This window comes from Girardinichthys multiradiatus, chromosome 8, assembly GCF_021462225.1.
Source record: "Girardinichthys multiradiatus isolate DD_20200921_A chromosome 8, DD_fGirMul_XY1, whole genome shotgun sequence".
NCBI lineage: Eukaryota > Metazoa > Chordata > Actinopteri > Cyprinodontiformes > Goodeidae > Girardinichthys > Girardinichthys multiradiatus.
Genome location: NC_061801.1, coordinates 10,443,812 through 10,466,258, shown reverse-complemented (window position 1 = coordinate 10,466,258; position 22,447 = coordinate 10,443,812). Strand labels below are relative to the sequence as shown.

The 22,447-nt window shown below is 38.7% G+C and overlaps 2 protein-coding genes across 2 annotated transcripts; one reads left to right on the top strand and one right to left on the bottom strand.

Annotated features, from left to right (window-relative positions):
* Positions 1-2,388: 2,388 nt before the first annotated feature.
* Positions 2,389-11,439, bottom strand: s100z (S100 calcium binding protein Z). Its single transcript, XM_047373095.1, has 3 exons — positions 11,386-11,439; positions 11,114-11,286; positions 2,389-6,770 (listed from the first exon to the last, which is right to left on the bottom strand). Exons 2-3 carry the CDS (start codon positions 11,252-11,254, stop codon positions 6,615-6,617), a joined length of 297 nt encoding a protein of 98 aa, XP_047229051.1. The 5' UTR covers positions 11,255-11,286; positions 11,386-11,439; the 3' UTR covers positions 2,389-6,614.
* A 9,228-nt stretch (positions 11,440-20,667) lies between these two features.
* Positions 20,668-22,153, top strand: ch25hl2 (cholesterol 25-hydroxylase like 2). The gene has a single exon (XM_047373305.1). It carries the CDS (start codon positions 20,821-20,823, stop codon positions 21,736-21,738), a length of 918 nt encoding a protein of 305 aa, XP_047229261.1. The 5' UTR covers positions 20,668-20,820; the 3' UTR covers positions 21,739-22,153.
* The last annotated feature ends 294 nt before the right edge of the window (positions 22,154-22,447 follow it).

Genomic DNA, 22,447 nt, shown 5'->3' with positions numbered 1-22,447 from the left:
TTTTGCAGAAATGACTGCTTCAATGCGGCGTGGCATGGAGGCAATCAGCCTGTGGCACTGCTGAGGTCTTATGGAGGCCCAGGATGCTTTGATAGCGGCCTTTAGCTCATCCAGAGTGTTGGGTCTTGAGTCTCTCAACGTTCTCTTCACAATATCCCACAGATTCTCTATGGGGTTCAGGTCAGGAGAGTTGGCAGGCCAATTGAGCACAGTGATACCATGGTCAGTAAACCATTTACCAGTGGTTTTGGCACTGTGAGCAGGTGCCAGGTCGTGCTGAAAAATGAAATCTTCATCTCCATAAAGCTTTTCAGCAGATGGAAGCATGAAGTGCTCCAAAATCTCCTGATAGCTAGCTGCATTGACCCTGCCCTTGATAAAACACAGTGGACCAACACCAGCAGCTGACACGGCACCCCAGACCATCACTGACTGTGGGTACTTGACACTGGACTTCTGGCATTTTGGCATTTCCTTCTCCCCAGTCTTCCTCCAGACTCTGGCACCTTGATTTCCGAACGACATGCAGAATTTGCTTTCATCCAAAAAAAGTACTTTGGACCACTGAGCAACAGTCCAGTGCTGCTTCTCTGTAGCCCAGGTCTGGGGAATGCGGCACCTGTAGCCCATTTCCTGCACACGCCTGTGCACGGTGGCTCTGGATGTTTCTACTCCAGACTCAGTCCACTGCTTCCGCAGGTCCCCCAAGGTCTGGAATCGGCCCTTCTCCACAATCTTCCTCAGGGTCCGGTCACCTCTTCTCATTGTGCAGCGTTTTCTGCCACACTTTTTCCTTCCCACAGACTTCCCACTGAGGTGCCTTGATACAGCACTCTGGGAACAGCCTATTCGTTCAGAAATTTCTTTCTGTGTCTTACCCTCTTGCTTGAGGGTGTCAATAGTGGCCTTCTGGACAGCAGTCAGGTCGGCAGTCTTACCCATGATTGGGGTTTTGAGTGATGAACCAGGCTGGGAGTTTTAAAGGCCCCATGAATCTTTTGCAGGTGTTTAGAGTTAACTCGTTGATTCAGATGATTAGGTTCATAGCTCGTTTAGAGACCCTTTTAATGATATGCTAATTTTGTGAGATAGGAATTTGGGGTTTTCATGAGCTGTATGCCAAAATCATCCGTATTAAGACAATGAAAGACCTGAAATATTTCAGTTAGTGTGCAATGAATCTAAAATATATGAATGTTAAATTTTCATCATGACATTATGGAAAATAATAAACTTTATCACAATATGCTAATTTTTTGAGAAGGACCTGTATAAGCACTGCTTCAGCCTACACCTTTTTGGTTTCCGAGTTTCTGTTTGGTCTGTCTTGTTTTGTTTTTTTAATATTGAGAAGAATAAATGTATTTTGTCATTCATTATAACCTGGATTTAGGTCTGGTCTTTCACTGGTTCATTCTAACACCTCTTAGCTGCTTCTTTGATTAATGCTCTCTCTGCTCAGCTTGTCTGTTAAAGTGGATTGCCATGTCTCGATAGTTTGGTAAGTGTGTCATTCACTCTTTTAACGTTTTTATGATGGATTGAAAAGTGGTCTGTGATATGTTTAAAGCTTGTGATATTGTTTTATAACCTAACTGTTTAAAACCTCTCCACGACTGTCTTGCTGACCTGTCTGCTGTGTTCTTTGTGATGCTGTCTGTTCTCTAATGTTCTCCAACAAACCTCTGACGCCTTCACAGAACAGCTACATTTATTCTGAGATTAGATTACACAGAGGTGGACCATACTTATTGAGATAATTTTCAAGCAAACTGGTTGCACTTGATTTCATTTAAGGGTAACAGATTAAAAGAGGTTGAATATATGCACACTAAACTTTAATATTATTATTTGAAAGAGCTTTTAAAAACGACAAATGACTTTCATTCCACTTTACAGTTACTTGCTAGAGTTTGTGTTGGTCTATTGCATAAAAAGTACATTGACATTTGTGGTTATAAGATGACAAAATGTGAAAAACATTTTGCTATAATATTTGGTGGTGAATTAATGGACTTTTGCTAGGTTATTTTCAGCTTTGGAAAAAGGTGGGCAATAAAGAATCAGCATATTCAAATGCAAAAATACAGTTATCTTAATACCTGCAAATGTTTTACTACTCCCGAGTGCCTTACTCCACATGCAGGACTTTGTATAATCCACACATATGTACACATATAGAAGGAGAAATATACGGGTCACTCCTAATGAGTTATGAAACAAGCAGTGACGCACAAAGTGACGTAACAGAAGAACGGACAGCATGTGGGAGATGAAGGCTGGAGGCATATTTGAAAGACATTTGTCACAGGTGGCAGCTTTGTTTGGATGGATGACACATGAAGGAAGGAGAAACCGTCCTTACAATCTTTAAATTGGAACACCTGATTGAAATGAGTACTGTTTATTCATTAATATACTCCAGTTATACCTGTAGGCACAACATTTTAATATTTCTTTCCAAACACATGAAGCTGAGAACAATTCTCAAACACAAATACATGAATCAAACTCCATCGACTACACCAACTTCAGGGATCAGGGTTGAGTGTTGAATAAAATATCTGGAGGCAACTGAGAGAGTACCAGTCCATCACTAGTGCCGACAGTGAAAAGGTTAACATTAATAAAGAGATACAGTGTTTCAGGCTAGCCAGGAGGACTCTGAAGGGAAGGTTTCTGCTTGTACAACATGCTAGAGGCAAAATCACCTTGAGCAAAACTGCTTAAACAACCTAACCCAACCCAGTTTGACATTTTTGGTGGGAAAATGTTCAGGGAAATAAGGAGTACAGCTCACAGAAATACAAGTCTATTACACAAACCTTTTCAACTATAAAGATTTCAAAGACAAGCCCTCATAAAGCTCCCTTTGGCACTTCAAGCCTACAATGTCTCGCATATGTGAGTTTTCAAAATAAACCCAAGGCTTTGCCAAACCAAATAAAATGTGGAGTGGAACTTCGAAGAGTGCAGATAGATACACAAAGCATTACAGAAAAAAAATATGTGGAGGACATTTTCCGCTATTCATGGTATGCATCACTTTCGTCAGCATGACCACTGCTGAGAAAACTGTTCTGCTTTGGCACCCTTCAATGCAACCCGCCCAATGACGTAGATGGTTCCGGTGTGTTTTTACCGGCTGGTCACATAGGGCTTTCATGTCTCACTGTATTATGATCTTGAGCTGTGAAGGTGGCCAATTTTGCAAAATTCACTAAAGCAGGATTTGGACCCTCTGACTTGGCAGCTCAGAGGTGTATCAGGATCAGGATAAAGTGGCTAATAAGTGTAGTTCGGGTTTCCATTGCACACAGTCACATTTGTAGTTCTTTAAGCTGCGGCTGCAAAAATTTTTTCAACTTATTTTATATTTTCTTGATGTTAGTCGAGTCTTTTTGTTTGGGTCCTCATCTTTCCTCTGTGACAATATCCTACATCCAGTGTCATTTTGTGGATTTCCAGGATTTTACACAAAGAAATGCATTCCAATAGTGGCTCTCAGATTACCGCTTCATGGTGAGGAACTGTTGCATATGCAATTCAGGTGCAAACATTGTTGTCTGAACTGTTTTATGATCTTTCTGTAAAATTGGAGTAATTTTCCTCCCACACAAACAAGATGATTACAGTGACATAGGAAGCAATGAGAGGTTCATGACTCAAACTTTATGATGTTCAGGGAAGAGGAAACTCTACTAGAAGTTTCTTTTTTTTCCCTGCACGTTACGTCCACAGGAAGAGGAAAGCAATCATAAGAGCGAGAATTTAAATATCCACATCTGAAAATCATGAATTGGCGCTCAGCATTGATTACAACCTTTTTATAAACGCAACAAAAAACATAATTACTTCATGGCATCTTCCCACGGATGATTATCCTGTTTGATTGCTGCCAATCACAGACAAATTGCATTGTAATGGGGAGGGTCTTTGCAGGCACCATCTGCTAGGATAAAAGCATCACACTCACACTTTAATTTCAATAGTTTTCTCCCACGTCACCACGGAGAATGTCAGTGCAAATTAGCCGTCTGCTTTTGGTATTTTGGGAAGTGGACCTACAGAGGAAAACCCTTACAGCCTGAGTCACTTTTGTCCTCGCTGAGTTGGGAACATTAGGATCTCTGCTTGAGGGGGGAAGACGTGTCAACGTATTTGGCTGATGCAGCAGGACCCAGGTGGTCTGTGAGGACTGCGATCGCCATGCATCACTGGTACAAGCTGCAAAGTTATTTCTCGAAAAACACGAGGCCTCTTGCCCCGAGTGATGTCCTGGAAAGGATAGCAGAGTAAAACTTCCATGTGCACATAGCTAGCTGTGGTTAAAGCTTTCTATTCACTTATCATTGGCACGAGTGTCACATTAATGGTGAGCTTAAAATGATTAATCTGGCTGGTTCTTTGTAACACTTCAATATGCTTTCATTTAGACTGTTTTATCATGTTTCTTTAAAGGTCGAATGATTTTAGAACATAAAACTTGAATACTAGCTAGTTTTAATGGGTGTTTAGTTTTATTGGTGTGTTTCATGATCCTGCTGCAACACACAATGTGTCCAAGTTTCTATTATCTAAAACCAAGTTTCAGCCTGAGATGAAAAGAATGGAATTGGTTCGGATGCTCAGGAAAACTTGGATCAAAATTCTTACCTTCAGGCCTGGCCGAATTTGGAATTTTGAGCTCTGATTGGATGGAGAATTTGAAATGACCAACCAGGACTCAGGACTGTCCTATAAGGAAGCTCACCTGTGGGGCTGGGTGTCTTCTTCCTCACCTTGCAGATGACTGTTTGGCAAACCTGTGTTGCTTCTCTGGAGCATTCTCTTTTGAAGGTTTGTGGTGGGAGTTAGAGGACCTAGTGGGTTTGGGTTACCCTGTACATTTTTCATACATAGGTTATTTTCTGTTAGATACACTATGTATGCTCTCCTCCACATGCTTTGCAACCTTTTCAGACATCTTTCTGGAGACAAAAATAAAACCTTTTTTTACTTTTGCAAGGACTACTGTGGTTGTCATGTTACTGTCCCCCTTTCCTTTCAGGGTTCGTAACACACATGAATAATCTTGTTAGAGACGTTTCAAGGTCTTACCGAAAAAAGGTTGAGCTTTTTGACCACAGTGACAAGAAGAGTGTTTGGAGAAGTCAAGGTGAGACTTTTAGACTTCAAATCACAGCACTAACTGTCAAGCATAGTGATGGTAGCATTATGCCAGTGGTACCGATGGTACTGGTGCAAGACACAAGGTGAACTGAATAATAAGGCAGGAGTTTTGCCTCACAATTCTTCAACTTAATGGCAAATCAACATGACTGGGTGCTCAGAACAAGGATCCCAAACCCATATCAGAACTGGTTTTGGAATAGCTAAAACATGTTTCACAATGGTCTTCCCGAAAGCTCTGACCTCAACCCTACTTAACATTGGTGGTATATGCTTATGAGCCAGCTCCATGACAATGAAAAACAACTCAAATGAACTCTGCTAATTTAGCCAAGACATACTCAATTCTACATCTAGAATTATGCTAAAACCTGGCTTCAAATCCAAAAATTAATAATCCTTTTGCATTTTTAGAAATTATCAAAGTTGTTCACTGAATGATTATTCTACCCTTGTGAAAAACCTTTTAAATAAAGGTCCTAATTTACAATGACATTATCCACCATTATGAGTTATTGACTTAGTGAAAAAAATCCAAAGCTCTCCCACACAAAACACAACTCTGGAACCTGGGAGATCAAAGAAATATAAATCAGATTTTTTAAAGCTTCCCCTTATATATCCTATTTATTTAAAGCTACAACTTCAAGTCATGCTCCATTCACTGGACATCAAACGTCGAATGTCAATTTGATTTTTCTGATTTGTAATCATACTAATATTTTAAGCTTAACGTCTCTTATTTCTCTTTTTCTCTTGATCTAATAAACCGACTTTTTGTCAAATAAATAGTGATCTGTCTAATACTTAGGACTGGCCCTACATTGCAGATGATGCAGTGAGTTTGCTGACTAGATTTAGCTTCGACATGATGTCACTGAACACTTGACAGCAGCTGTAAATAATAAAATTGTGAAATCAAATGCATAGAGTTTTATAAAAAAAAAGATTTAAAATGCATCAGGAAAGAAGCAAGCATCTAAACATAAGCTGGAACATTCAATAGAAGGGAACACTTGACATGTTTACCATGAACTTGTGCACGTTTTCCTTGACTCTAGCTTAGCACAGCACATAGGGGATAGAGAACATTTCTCATAGGAGCTGAGAGCTAAACTGACAAGGGGAAAAAATGTTTCCTGCCTAATGAGCCATCAGGGAAATATTAGATATTATACATTTGACATTTAAAGTTTAGGAAGAAGGAACGTGTCAACTGGGATATCTGTTGGGACAAAAATGCTAATCAGAATATACAAACACGGTTTTAGATGACGCCGCTGTTTTTAAAGGGAAATGTCACAGAACTAATTAGCAGTAACAACTACTCTATGCTATTTTAAGCAGGTAAGGGGGTTTTCAAAAAATTTGGGAGAAATCATTTATGCAACCAATGTGAATGACTGCAGATTTAAGATTTACATTTGGTTTACAGTGGATATCTATTTGGCCATCTTGTTCTGCTCTTGGAAGAAGTCGTTGCAGGCTACAGTCAGGGCTGCCACCAACACAACAAACTCGTTGAAATCCACCTCATTGTCTTTGTTTGAGTCCAGATCGTTCATGATTTTCTCCACCAGCATGGGATCTTTCTGAGACTGTAAACAAACACAAACAAGGACATAAAAAACAGGAAAAGCCAAACGTCTGCTTAGATTTTTCTCATCATGTTTAACGATTGTTGCCGGAGAAAGAAAACCAATAATATCGATCCCTCAGATACCTCCTTCACCAATTAAAAAGACTTTCAAGATCTTCTTTGAGTTGGTTCGCCTCCAGCATTGGGTATCAGTCCGATAACATGTGAGCAACTTGTACTTGTATTCATGAAGATTTTTTCCCCATAATATGTAGCATCAGTCTGCGGCCACATGCTTTAACCCAAAAAGCAGCAGTAACACAGCCTAGAATTTAGCAGAGATCGTTAAAAAGAATTAGAAGAACTGAAACACCTTAAATGCAGTGTGACGTTCTTCCCTATCTTAAGACGTAAGAAGGTGGAGAAGGAGAAATGTCAGCTGTGTGGTGTTTCCAGAGTAAAGCATACTGCAAATTATACTCAGCAAAGTTGCCAAGAAGTGGAACGAAGTTCAGCAACTTTAGCACTAGCAATTTGACAAAATGTCTAAAACATCTGAAACAACATAATGCAGAGTTCAAAGAGTTTTTTCTGGCAGCATTGAGAAACTGCAACAGTCCATGTCCATGGACAACCCGCACATGGTGAAAATATCAGAGGCGCTCACCCTGTACGCTGTCCTCGATGACCAGCCATTGTCTATTGTTGATAACATGGGATTCTGATATCTTCTAAGTGCACTGAAGCCAAAGTATGACAACACTAGCCAACACTGTGTTGCCCAAACAACAGGAATTTGTGAAGAAGGATATCCAACCCCTGTAGCAAGGGGTTTCAGAACTTAGCTTCACCACTGACATTTGGACAAGCAGCGTTAGCCAGGTGCCCCTCAGCGGTTTAACTACACTGTGGATAGTTGAAAATTGTACTGTCCAGAGGGTTGTCCTGCAAGCAATACCGTTTGGGCGATCGAAAAGCAAGTTTGGTTTAAGAACTGTATTTAAGTGGCAGGTGTTGCATGGCTGTTTGTTCAAAAAGAAAAGATGCAATAAATGTTAGAATAGCAATTTATTGCATTTTAAATGTAATTCTTTATATGTTAAATATACTAAAAATCTAGTCCAAGTAAATATGAGTAATCATAAAGCCTTTTAAATTAATGGCCTAATTTTGACTCAAATGGGTACTCTTTATTGGTAAGATCTCAAATGTGGATATTTGTTTTCAGCTTATATAAATGTGGTATCGGGGCAGTCCTAGTCTGGTGGTGCAGCTTTTGATGTTGCCATACTGTTTGCCTGATAGTGAATTATCTAAAAATGTTCAGAGCTCAGTTCCTGCAGCAGTTCTGAAACAGATCCTGGACAGCTACCATCACTATCTTCTGCAGGGTCCGTAGTCTTGCCATCCTGCAGTTGTGAATTGATTGCTGGAATTAAGCAGTGACTTAATGCAAATTTGTCATCTCTGTCTACCAAGTAGCAGAGTGAAATTGAATTGAAAAGCCCGATCACACACATTTCCTTTTTTTAGCCTTCTGACCTGGGAGGCAGTGTCAGCATTTCACCAAAAGGTCCAAACTGACCCTAAAGGGGATTATTTTCAGTCAGGAAAATGTCAAACTGTGCCTTACTTGTTAGTCAAAAAAACACAAAACAGTGGAGTGGAAATTCAGAGACGAATGTAGCTGATGTAATAGCACGTGGTAGAAGCATGCAATGTGAGTTTCTAGAAGGCGTGCTGTTTGATCAAGACAGTTTAAGAAGGTAAAGTTTAGCCTACTTTATAAAAAATAATTTTAGACAGTATTTAACATTATCATTAAAATAATATACATTTTAATCAAAAATATTATTTTCTAAACTTAATCTTTATTAATGAGTAAATTCTAATAATGTTAGCAATATTTTGTTGAGCAATCATAAGTAAACATTTTGACTAGAATTGAACTGAAGATGACGGTTCAATCAGCTATTATTCAAATCGGAGCAGGGAGGAGTAAGGCTAACTTAGGTTGTGAATGAATATTTCAGCTTAGTCAAAGTTGTGAACTAATATATGACTTGTGGTTGAGAGAATTTCTGTGTCCAGCTTTAGTTCAGTTGCGGCACAAATTCTAATTCAAACCTGTCAGCAAACTGAGCTTCTTAACCTTAAGGCATTTGTTGCTAATGAAAAACAAACCTTATCTGTGGTTGTCAGAAAAAAAAAACTTACAAACCACCATGTTAGAATAGATGTGAAAACTTTATAATTGTTTCTGTAATGTTATAAGCCTTGGACCAGATCAGTTTTAAATGTGCATTAAGGATGATGATTCTAGAATGAGAATCCTAAAATTTAAGCTGATAAAATGCATCCTGTTGTTCATGAAATGTGGATTTGGCAGATGTTATATTCCATTTAAATAATAAAAGATAAATTGCTAAATGTTGCCAAACAGATAGAACCTATTTAATTTAAGTAATCAAAAATTATCTTAAAACTGAGATATAATTTAATTGTTTTTGTTAAGTGTACACAGTTAAGTCTAAAATTATTCATTCCCCCGGCAGATTTAGGTTTAAAGTAAACGTTAAATTGAACCAGCATTTTTGTTCCAGTTTTGTCCCACTGGACACAATATTAACATTTTGGAGAGGCCCTAGAGTCGCGACTGGAACCTAAAGATTAGGGTAATGGCAAGGAGACGTTCCAACCTCAAAGACTTGGAGCTCATCAACAAATATGGAAGGGGTTGATTGCACTAATGCCAATAGAGATTTCTCCATTGTTTATTAAAAAGGGTTTGAATAATTGTTCTTTATGATATATACATATTGATAAATAATTTTCTTTTAAGATGGATACTCCTTTTATATTTTTTTTATTATCTTTTGAAAGATGCCTGTCTGATTTTCTACCAGAAGCAAATTTCTTTATTGAGTGAAAATATTTTTACATCTAAATCTGCCAGGGGTATGAATAATTCTGGGCTTTAGAGTAAATAAAAAAAATTTGTAGCAATTTCTATATCGCTATAAATTACTTCATAATCTTTTAGCTAGAGCCAGCCTAAACCATAAGCGAACTAAGCTGTTGCTAAGGGCCCCAAAATAATCAGGGGCCTCCCATATTTTTAACACCGAACATAGATCTAAAATTTTTAGATTTGTTTTTTGAGAATGAGAACATGACTAAATTTGATTCCGAGGTGCAACATTCAAAGATTTTAAATTGTTTAATATTTAAAATCAAAATGTTAAGGAATTGCTAAGTTTACTTCGTACAAGTGCTAAGGAGAATCTTAATTTTTTTTCAGTGTTGTGTTAACATAGTTACAGGCTGACACAACAAGTTTAATCTTTTCTTTGTGTTTGTTCTCGGTTTGTTTTACAAACACATCTCAGCAAACAATAATCAATCATCCGTGACCACCTTTAAGCTCAATCCAATCAAACCTGGCCCCTTGCACAGATACCACCAAATGTGCATTGAACGATGTTAGTATGAGGGGCCTCATAAGGTAGAAAAGAGGAAAATTAACGGCAAGCATCACAATGAAATTAAAACCCTAACAAGCATTTTAATCGGTAGCTACACTCTACTCATGGTTCTGTCTCATGGGTCGAACGTCTCTCCTGGCATAAACTGACGGTGGACGTCCTGTCCGGGTTGTGTCTTTTCTCAGGGGTCAGTGTGGCTCACAGGGCTGTGATGTCATCACAGACATGTCTATATTTGGAGTTGATATGGGGCCACTCATGATGAGGACGATGATGATGATAATGATTTATGAGCACCCGAGGCTTCCCATCCGTGTGGACGGAAGGAGGATAAGAAGCAAGGAGAAAGACATCTGAAGGTGTCTGGGGTTTCAAGCCTCGGCCGTTTCTGGTTTCAATCATTTCAAATGGCAGGCTTTCCATGCTGCTATCACACAAACACAGAGTCTCGACTTATCTCAAATGACCCTATTTATCTCCTTCGCCCTGTCCTTTATTCTGCCAACGTGCTATGATGTAAGAGCAGGAGGTACTCTCTGACTGCAGGATAGCAATCAGTGAAAATCAATTTCCTCTCACAAGGTCAGAATGGTAAATTATCTGAAAACAGCATTGCTTAGTTCAACATTTCAGTAGATAAAACAACAATGCCTCCTGCAAAGTATCAAATATCCTTAAGCAAGTTACTGCAATTAGGATCAATGGGTAAAAACAAAAAACTTAAGGCAGGAAGATAGATACAATTTCTCAAAAAAGGAAGGTTTTTCTTTTGCTGTTAAGTTGAAATCTGCAACCTAATGCAAGCCTTCAGATTTATAATACAATAAACAGGGAAGCAACAACATCCATAACCATTGGGTGAAAATATTTATTTTACCGCGAGGAACTCCGTGAGTTCGCTGTTCAGGAGCTCCTTCAGCTCGCCTTTGTTGAGCTTGTGTTTATCTCCATCATTCCCGGAGTAGTTGTAGAAAACTGTTATCAGTGCACCCATGGCATCTTGAAGCTGGCTTGGCATTCTGCTGAATGAGAAATAACTCCTGCAGGCTCCTGAAAATGGAAAGTTCAGTCCTGCATCAACTTTGAATAAAGGTTAAAATAAGAAAAATATTACACTTGATCTATTATAAGTGAGAATGTTTCTCTAACCTTGTTAGAATCCTGTGCAAATGTTGTGCTACAGCTGGTTTGTTCAGAAATGAGGAGAAGCCAGACGAGCACTCCTCTATCTTTGTGGAGATAATTAATTCCACAGGTGAGGAACACATGGTAACTTTCTATCTTTCCAGATTTAATCAGTGGAGTTAAGTGAAAAACAAAACATGCATCTACGCAACCCAGGAGCCCCCACGGGTGTTCATCAGGCCCTGAGCCACACAGGGGCCTTGACACACGTGTCTGCATCACTTGATACATCCCAGACGTGACTCCAGTGTAGTGCAACACTTTATCAAACGGAGGATAGGTTGAGACCTGTTCCTGCTGTCAGGAAGAGGTTCATAATGAATGTTCCACTCACTATGTTTAAACAATTCATAAAACATGACCATGGTGGTGTCTTAACCAATTAGTTACCAGCTTTTTATTTCTATTCAAAGTCTAATTACATCTATCTTAAAATATATTTTTTTACTGTTGTATAAACTTTTGTATAATCTGGAATATTGGTGATAATTCCAGCTCAATAAGATTTAATTCTTGACCTTGACTGTGCCACAGAAAACATTCATTTTATTTTGTACTTTGGAATATTGTTATGCTGAAAATTATGCTGAAAATTGGGTTCTTATATTTATAATGCAGTGGTTGAAATAATTCCAGTATTCTTTTGGCCAACAAACAGAGCAGAAAAAATGTTCAATGAAGAAATATAATATAAATATTTCATTCTAGATAATTGTTTACCTGCAGATAACTTCTAAAGTCATGAGAAAAAGAAAATTTGGCTAGACCTTGAAAATGAGTCTCTCAAAAAAAAAAAAATTTCACTTTTTAAGTCTTTTGTAGTTTCCATTTTTGTTGTGATATTTTCCAGATCATCAAACAAACTGTATGAAATAACTGTTCAACAGAACCTGCCTGATAACATCATATAGGCTAAATGATCGTAGAAAGGTTCAAAGGTCAATGATAAGAAAAAATTAACAACTAAAATGGGGTGCGGGGGCTGGGGGTTCATGACAGAAAAACAACTGCTGACCAAAAAAGCACTCAAAGGTCAATCTACCATTTGCTAAAAAGCCATCTTGATGGTCTCCAAGACGTCTGGGAAAATATTATGTAGACTGTCAAGACAAAAGTGGAAGGTGTGTCTCTTATTACATCTGACGTAAAACGAACTAATTTCCCGAAAGAGAAAATCATATCCTGCCATTTAGGAGAGATCATGGTTTTTGTCATCCTACTGGTTTTATGGAAAGTTTGTCACCAGAATATGTACTCAAACTTCTCTACCCATTCTGACTGTGGTCTCAGATGTCTTAGATCTTCTGAACAACTCTTATTTCCAGCTTTAGATAAGGTGAAACTTTGAAGTAGTGACCACTTTTTCCTGACACCACACCTCACTGTGAATTGAAGGTATAGTCTACGCGAAGAACTTTAGGGACCTTAGAGATACACACACACACACATGGCCTGGGTGGTAGATGGTACGGGGCAGCAGCTGGTTTAATTATTCAGACAAGCTAGTCAAGCCTTAATATGTAATGTTGAAAACTTGTATAACTACTGATGGTTGCAGTCTGTGCTCCCTGTGTGAACAATATTTACCATCAAGTATATTTTGTTTTATTTATTTATTTAGCAATATAATCAGAACGGGCTTTTTCAGACGTGTGCTATATGGGGTGTGCTCACCAACCCAAGTTTCAGTGAATCAGTAGCCAGTTCCAGTAAATCAGTTGCCTGTCTGAATTTTAGGAGTTCGTTTCTAATCTAAGTGACCAAAGAATGGAGCCTGAGAGCAGAATAAACACAAAAAAACAGGCCAAATACAAGAGAGCAAAATACCAAGGCTGCTGTCCGCAGAACAATCTTACCAAGAAGGTTGTAAGATGGTTTGTAATTATTATTAATGTTAGTTTTCTGAAGTTGTCCTTTAGGATAGGTCATATATGCCTCTGTGGGTCTGAAGGTTCAGCCATTTTATTGGTATAGTGAATTAGATTGTTAGAGCAACCATGTGTGGACACGTGACAAAAATGTTCTCAGTGCATCAAAGAAATAAACTTTACTTACTCAGTCCAGGACATATGTAAATTAAATTTACCAGTCGCTGCATAGAACATGTAGCGGCACCAGGCAGACTACTTGATGTGGTCGACATAACAAATTTAGTTGCAACTATAGATTTATTATAAAAGGCCGTTGCAGTAAACTTACACAGCAGGTGAATCACATAAAAGTATGTCTATACCTATAATCTATGTTAATTATCTCATGGAACCCTTTAGAAAATAACATGTTCACCAACTCCAATAGCATTTTGAGATTTAAGTTGTTTGATTATGGTTAAAGTCATATTTTATCTCCAATATGACTAACTGTTGGCTTTAAAACTATTCTTCATATCAACAAAGATATGATTCCACTTACTCGGAATCAGATATTTAGGAGAAGGGGTGCATAGCAAATATCCACCCAGGGTGTCCCAGGTACAACTGTCATCTCTCCATCCAATCAGCTATTAGCTAAAAGAACAAAGGCCTTCTTTCTCCGGATTTCAGCATGTTAATGTTTCACTCAGGAATAAATCATGAAAAAAAAAAATAGATTAATGAATGAAATACATGATGGCTGATTGCAAAATTGTGCATTTTTTCTTATTGGCTACAAAGTGGAGTAGGAAAGAGCATACACTGTCTTGTTTTGCTGTGGGGAGGATTAATGGATAATTAGAAATAAATCTGACGATAGCATTTCGGTGATATCATCGGTCTTTGTTATTGCCTTGTAGTGTATTGCCTAAACTATAGTTGTCTTAGTGTATACTTTTGGGTTCTGTGTTTGATTTAAACGTTGATTTTCAGATGTTTATTTTTTTCCAGTTTCTGTCTTATGTCTTTTTTTTTCAAATCAAGGCAATGATGACAAACACAAAATCATGAAAGCTCAACTGGTATCATTGCCTTGATTAAAAATCCACCTCATTCCAGTCTTCTTATCAAGAATATCTCAGTACATTTTTCAATTAATTCTTCCCTCAGTTATATGCATTCTGTCGGTGCCAGATGCTGCGAACATGCTGCCTACACCCAACCACACTATTGGTATGATAGATTTTGGATGATGTGGTTGCTGGATGAGAAGGCTTGGCTTGCAGTTTCTCCCAAAAGTGTTGTGTTGGATTGAAGAGTCTGTGCAGGCCTTTCATCCTCTTCCACCACCAAACTCACACATTAATATCTTTATGTACCTTGCTTTGCACAACGTTGCACAGTGAGGTTGGGACATGAAAGGTCCATCCCCCAAACTGTTCCCATTAAGAAACAAAAGGCATGTTCCAACAATGGGTTCCTGAATATCTTCTTTTCTCCAGAACTTCTAGGAACCTTTTATCTACCTAGTGGTAGTAAGATAGGTTTTGTATAGTCAATCTATTAGGACTAAAGCATCTGGGTTTAATTTGCACTGATAGGAGGCAGGAATGCTTTCTAAATGCTGACAGATTTGACTGGGTTTCTTGACTCTATTCTTTGCTACGCCGTTGTTTTCTTTATGTGTCTGATACTTAATTAGTCCATTAGTCATTCCACTAATACACATAACTTTTTCGGACTTATGTGTTTTGATTCATTTTTTGTGCATCAGTTGTTACCATACCTTCATGTCCATATGTTTAAAATATATCTTTGCTTAGAAAAAGGGTGACATTTTTAATACTTATTTACCTCTCTGTATTTCTTTCAACATGTGCAATGCTTTTAAGTATATTGCCCAACCTGTCCTTCTCTACCCCATGAAAAGAAAAAGAAAACACCATTCTACCATGAAGAATATTGAAACCTGTACTGACAGGCTTTGCTGTTTTGCTCATCAATGTTTTTGTCTGTTTCACCTTGTGTTTCCGAGTTGTCATGCTCTCATTGCTGGGTTTTATTTTTAGTAACAGCAGCTTCCTTTGTCGTTTTGTCATGGCTGACAGCGGAGAATAACACCCTCTTCAGCCTTCAACCACCTCAGTCTGCACCATAGGGATGTAAGTTGTCAGGTATACCTTCAACTTTTTTTTCCACTGACATAAAGGCAATCATTTTCCATTTGTTAAGGTTATGAAACTGTTTCCCCTTCAGAGCTGCTGATGGTAAATGAGCAAGATGTAATGGGTTGTAATGCATGCTTTGTTAGGAATTCTATTTGATCGAATTCAGAAAAAAAAACATTGTGAAATGTATTCCGGCTTAACATATTAATAGTTTTTTTTCCTGTTTTATTAAAAATAACTAACGTACTATAACTAAATTACTTAATTACTAAACACAATCATTTAGTTTAATCTGAACATCCAAAACTTTTACAATACCAATTCAGAACAAAGAACCTACGTAAATTCCTAAAATATGTTTTACACCTGTCCAGGGTGTACCCCACCTCTCGCCCATAGACTGTTGGAGGTAGGCGCCAGCTTCCCCGCCACCTACTATGGAATAAGCGGTAGAAAATGACTGACCATCTGACTGTTTTACATAACAGGTATGGAAAACTACTAAGCATGTAATGCAATGGGGGCAGCAAACAGTGAGCAGACTGCACAGATAAACACCTAACTTCTGTGTACCGCTGTTTATTGGCAAGAAATAACAGTTTTGAATATACAGAGCCATGATTATGTTTTCTCATTTTATATTAGCTATATTATCTGTGCTGTATGGTGAAGTACTGGTTAGTGCTGATGTCTCGCAGCAAGAGGAGTGTGTAGTTTTGTCACTTGCTCCAAAAACTGTCGTGTTAAACAAATTAACTAAACATAATTGCCCTTACAACACAATATACTGCAGGGTCCTTTGTTTCATCCAAATGATTGGTTTATGCTGTTCAGACAAAGATAAAGTAACATCATTTTAGACTAAACAATGGCCTGATCAGACTTAACTGAGCCTCTTGTATGAAATCAAATACAAAATGTTAAGGTGGTTAATTGATGCTGTATGATTAGGTAATGTTGGCAGGTTGTGTTAATGACTTTAGTTCACACTACAGAACGACTTTGTTCTTTTAAGATAACTTTAACCTTTTTAGTGTCCATGTAGTTAGCACAAGCTAATGCTAGCTAGTGCAAGCTATGTTCAACATTTAAAGAACTGGTCATGATTAATTATAGATATATATAAGTGAGGTATAGATATACAGCAGAACAATCATCTCAAGCACACTAGAAAGTCCATCTGAATGGATCAAAAGCAAAAGAAAATCAATAGCAAGGTTTTGGAGTAGCTTAGTCAAAGTTTAGACTTATTCTAAATGGGATGTTGTGGCATGACTTTAAACAGGCTATTTCTGCTTAAAATGTGTCTGAATTAGAAAGTTCTGGAAAGAAAAGCAGTCCAAATTTCCTGCTGAAGTAAACAACTCAGTTATCATAAATGCTTGATGACAGGTTTAGCGGGTATTGGTTTGAACAGCCTTTTTCCCTCAATAAATGAAATCAGAATTTTAGAACTGTATTTTGTTTTGACTCTAGATATTGTCTTATAATAACATTTGCTCGGTGATCTAAAAGATTTGAACAGAAATCAAAAACAGAAGGGTTTAAACACTATTCCACAACACTTTATCTGTTTTTTTTTGGGGGGGTAAAATACTTATTATCAAATCAATCAAACAGCAGGACAGAATTATTCTCAGACAGACAAACACCATGTAGACAGTCTACTGAATCCTGGCACATTCTCTGTGGGAATTGTGGCCAGTCTGTACAGTGAGCAAGCAAGCTTTCAGACAGGCACATTGCTACTCCGCAGGTCTAATCCTGATTAGATGACTATCAGAGGTGTAACTGTATGTGATAAAAACTTTTAAAAGTCAATTTAATTTTCAAAATGAAACTTATTAATGTTGGGGCTGCACGGTGGCGCAGTTGGCAGCACTGTTGCCTTGCAGCACGAAAGTCCTGGGTTTGATTCCCGGCCAGGGGTCTTTCTGCATGGAGTTTGCGTGTTCTCCCCGTGTATGCCGGTACTCCAGCTTCCTCCCACAGTCCAAAAACATGACTGTTAGGTTAATTGGTAACTCTAAATTGCCCTTAGGTGTATGAATGAGTGTGTGCATGGTTGTTTGTGTGTTGCCCTGCGATGGACTGGTGACCTGTCCAGGGTGTACCCTGCCTCTTGCCCATAGACTGCTGGAGATAGGCACCAGCTTCCCCACGACTCACTATGGAATAAGCGGTAGAAAATGACTGACTGACTGACTTATTAGTGCCTATTTTTGTTCAAGGGTGGATTTGTGGTGTCCTCTGCTGGCGGATATGAAAATGACATGTCTTAATCTAGGCTACCAATGTTATTGTTTGATAAAGATTTTATAAAAGCCCATTCAAGTTTATAAAAGGAAACAAGGATGTCATTTTGTTGTTTTTACTGTTCCACTTTGATATGTTAGTAAAACACAGCAGTGCAAGTGTTTCAACTTGTGTTTTAATAGTACAGTTCCTAATATCCGGAGGAAATGTATATAGAAATATACAGAGAATATTGACAAATAACGTAAGAATATTACTGAAAAGTTATATTTCAGTAAATCAGTTCACTAGATGAAACAGATTATATAGATTAATAACACACATAATGATGTTTTCAAGCCTTTATTTCCATTAAGTATGATGAGTTTTCATTGTTATTTCTAAAAGGTACCTTTAATATGACAAATGAACCTCATCAGAACACATATTCCAATTTACTTAGATGTACATGTATACAGTGTTGTGCCAAGTCACCAAACAAAAATGGTTCTAAATTCAGTTTAGACAGGTTAAAATGAATCAATTCATGTTCATAGTTCACCATAGTTTACAGATCCAACATAAGCTAGTTATCATTCATTGATCATATTTTGTCTGAGATGTATTTATACATCATTTACAACTAAGCATATTGACAAGGCCATTGCCTAGCATTAGTTTTATTGTCTCCTGTTGTCTCTGCTCACATAAATTGTATTTTATAATGGCTTAACTCCCAAAACAGATGCTTTATACTTCAGTGCTTTCATTGTCAGAAAACAAAATGTTTCTTTACAGAAAAGGGGTTCATTTAGGCTATATTTGTAATTGTGGTCATTTTTAACTGAATTACAAACATCAAGTTGGTGCAGACAAGTTTTTTAAAATTATTTTCTTTTTAAACAGTCAAAAAGAAACAATAACAACGTATAACTATAATGAAGGTTGAAGTTGTCTTGGAAAAAGGGGACTAGCACATTTTTTAATAATTCTGCAGACACTCAACTGTCACTCAGCGCTCGCCTTGAAGCTCTTTTTGTATGAAATATACAAGGTTTGTTCTAAGAACCTCAGTGTAAATCTTTGTTTCACTCCCAAATACAGCTCTGTAAAATGACATCAGTGTGATCTGCGCTCCCTTCACGTTCGTCATTACGTTTGTCTTCTGCAGGACCTCTTCATGGGCCTTATCATTCTGTCTGGAGAACTATTGTCACATTTATCTTTACTGTCCATATTTTATTTGGTACTGTGGTAAATATTCACACACGTACACAGCAATTTCTCAATCCCATAAAACACAGTCCTGGGATTTGACAAACTGCATTTTATCGAAGCCATTCAGTTGCTGACATGCTGTTGCATGTGGGACAATCGATCACATGGGCCAAAAAGATTGGGACAAATTTTAGCACTCCATTAAATGATCTCACATCCAACTCCACCAAACATTTTCAGGTTAATCTTGTCTTCCTGAAAGACATTGGTCCTGAAGTCTGTTTGCTTATACGGATGTTTCAAACCAGGCCAAAATTATACGTACTCCTAGAAGATTTAGACTTCAAATCACTTCTATTCAACAAAAAAAAAAAAAAATCTGCTTTTGTTTACATTTTATTAAAATGACATGTTGAACATTTTTATACCATTCTCAATAAGCAATAGAAAAATATTGGTTGGCACTACAGTGACCAACCCCTTCTTTTAACTGCTGACCAGCTTTTTGTATGTTGCCCCTGGTAAATTGGCAAGGGTTATGAACAATGTTGTATTTAGCTGTAAACCTTGTCATCTTTGTTTAACAATATTAAGCTTTTTCCTTTTTTTATGAAACCTTTACAAAGTTTCATACAGCTTCATACTACAGTGTAATCTTCATTTCCTTCTATCGCCACAAACCTTTAGTACAATAACAAGGTAACCGAGGCCTAATTGGAGACCAATTTTGAATACCTTTTACCAATGTTTGTGATTGTATTTTGTCATTCCTGAAAAATAAAAAGCATGTTAATTTTGATTTAATAAATTCTCTGCAAAAAGAGTACAGAATTAATCCACAAACAGACATTTTTTTAGCACAGCTCTGTGATGTTTACTGTTTGGGTATAATTTAGCAATAATGCTACAGAATACAAACAGTTTTTTTGCATTCTGTAAAAATGTGTTAAATCAATGTGTGTCTTAATTAGATCTAGTTGAAAACACGTAATGATGCAGTGTCATGTGGCTCATTGGTAGAGCAGGCACAACATATGCTGAGGCTGCTGTCCTCAACGCAGCAATCCTGGGTTCGATTCCTGGCCCTGAGCCATTTACTGCATGTCTTCCCCTTCTTTCTCTCCTCTCCTTCCTGTCCAGCTACTGATGAATAAAGGCCATTAGTCCCAGAAAAAAAAAAAAAAAACTTTTAAAAAGGCTAATATTGATTTTAAAATGAACAAAAGGAGAACAGTGAGGCTCATGGCATCACATGATATTTATCAAAAATGTCCGAATTCTGCAGGATTATTTTGTGACACCATAGAGACGAGAGCTGTGGTCGCTGCTCCACTTCTGTCTGCTTCTTTTGAATACACAACAACTTTTCCATGATTAATGACTCTTTGGGGCTCATGATGTTTTTGTACGTGTATGTGTGTGGATTCTGTATTTGTTTCACTATGTGAGACAGTGAGTGACAGATGCATTGACATTTGAAGGCAGGACAGTAAATACAACCTGATGAGTTGTGTTCAATGAATTGTTGATGGAAACAGAAAAAGAAGGACATCGGTTGAATTTGATTGTAACAAAGTGAGACTCACAAGAATAGCGGAAGCTATCGCTCCATGATTTGGGTCAAAAATGAGAGCTGCTGTGGCCCGGCTCCTGAGTCCTGGCTGCGGTCCTGGTGCCCATGAAAAAGGGCCTTTACAGACAGCCTTCTCTTAGAATGCAGAGGGTGGTGGGGGTGGAGGTGGGGCCTGAACATACATAAGAGGCGAAGACAGTCCGCAAGTCCAATTTGGCACGACACTACCAGACAATTTGCTATTGCTGAATCTATACAAGGCAGCTGATTGGATCTTTTCACTTGTTTAGAACCTTTTTTTCCTCTTTGGAGGCTTGTAAGAAAATAATCCACTTGGCTTGGTCATTTCTGGATGAGAAACGACACATCAGTGATGAGCGCGAGCAGGTTACTCAGAACTGAGGCTTTGTCTTGGCTGTCGGCTCTAGGAAACGTGTCCGGGGGCGAGTCCCATAGCTTGGTTTTGCAGCCTCTCTGGGACTACCTCCACCAGAACCACCATGACCTGCTAAGGAGCCCCCTCTTTCCTGTGGCCCTCTCAGTCACCACCTACTTTGTCCTGGTTGGTCTTTACACCGTGTTGGACTTGCTGGCTCCCACCTGGCCCTCAATCAACCGTTACAGGCTGCATCCGGACAAACCTGTCACCTGGCCAAACATCTGGAGCACCCTGGGTGTCACTGTCTACAACCACCTGTTCTTCATCTTTCCTGCGGCAGTTGCACAGTGGCTTTGGAGGCCACCGACTCCTTTACCCTCAGAAGCTCCTTCTCTCTGGAGCTTCTTTCTTGGCATCCTGGGCTGCATGGTCATCTTCGATTTCCAGTATTACCTGTGGCACCTTATGCACCACCGGGTTCCCTGGCTTTACCGCACCTTCCACGCCTTCCACCACCAGTACAACCAACCCTTCAGCCTGGTCACTCAGTATCTGTCCGGCTGGGAGCTGTTTAGCGTGGGATTCTGGGCAACAGTGGACCCCATCCTGCTGAAGTGCCACTGCTTCACAACTTGGGGCTTCATGGTCTTCAACGTTTACGTCTCCACTGAGGACCACTGTGGCTATGACTTCCCCTGGGCCATGCACAACCTTGTGCCCTTTGGGCTTTGGGGCGGGGCCCCCAAGCATGATGCTCATCACCAGCGACCCGGGACCAACTTTGCCCCATTCTTCTCCCACTGGGACTGGCTAGGGGGAACCAACACATTGCCAACTCCCTCTGGCTACTCTGCCTCAGAAGAGCCAGATGAGATGAAAGACAATGATTAAAGATCCTGAACACATCTCTCATTGACTCAAACTGCCTCTTTTATACCTGCTCACATTCTAACACTCTTGGTTTTTTCTTTCTACTCTCTGGCAACTTCTTCCATTTTTTGTTTTAGTCTTGCCCTCGCCCTCAATATTATCTTACTAACTGGCTCTTTCCCTCTGTGGGAAATCTTTCTGTTACATTTTAACTGTTTGCTAAACATTAAAGGGTATTATTTCTTTTGTCTGTTAGTGCAAAGTGATGGCATAACTTTTCCTTTTGCGTCTTTTTCTTGAGATTTCTCATTTATGCAAATGTCTTGATGTATTGCCAGTGGTCTTTATGTCATTCTCAGGTCAGTTTCTGTGCATGTGTAAAATATGTTAAGTAAATGTGATAAATGAAAGAAAAAATAAAGGCATTTTAAAAAGATTTGTATGTCAAACCTGCCTGAGTGGCTCATCCTAAGCATTTGGTGGTGTGATTTGTCAGGGGGATTATTATAGACACATTAGCACGGACGCTCTGCCTCCCTCAGCACTGACCCTCTCCTTGCACACATGAATGGCTGTCTTTTAGCTGCATCCCAGCATCAAGCGTGGTCGCAATGCTAATCCATCAGTCTGTCCTCTGGACAAATGCTTTTGCTGGAAGAGCACTTAATGAGGCTCCTCACAGGGCAGTGCATTTGGAATATGAAGTCTGCAACTGGAAAAATAGCTTGGA

What these genes read in the sequence shown, in the direction of transcription:
- s100z (XM_047373095.1), bottom strand. Translation starts at nt 11,254, where the DNA reads ATGCCAAGCCAGCTTCAAGATGCCATGGGTGCACTGATAACAGTTTTC. An exon ending in AACTCACGGAGTTCCTCGCG is followed by an intron (nt 6,771 to 11,113) that starts GTAAAATAAATA and finishes GTTTGTTTACAG; the next exon opens with TCTCAGAAAGATCCCATGCT.
- ch25hl2 (XM_047373305.1), top strand. Translation starts at nt 20,821, where the DNA reads ATGAGAAACGACACATCAGTGATGAGCGCGAGCAGGTTACTCAGAACT.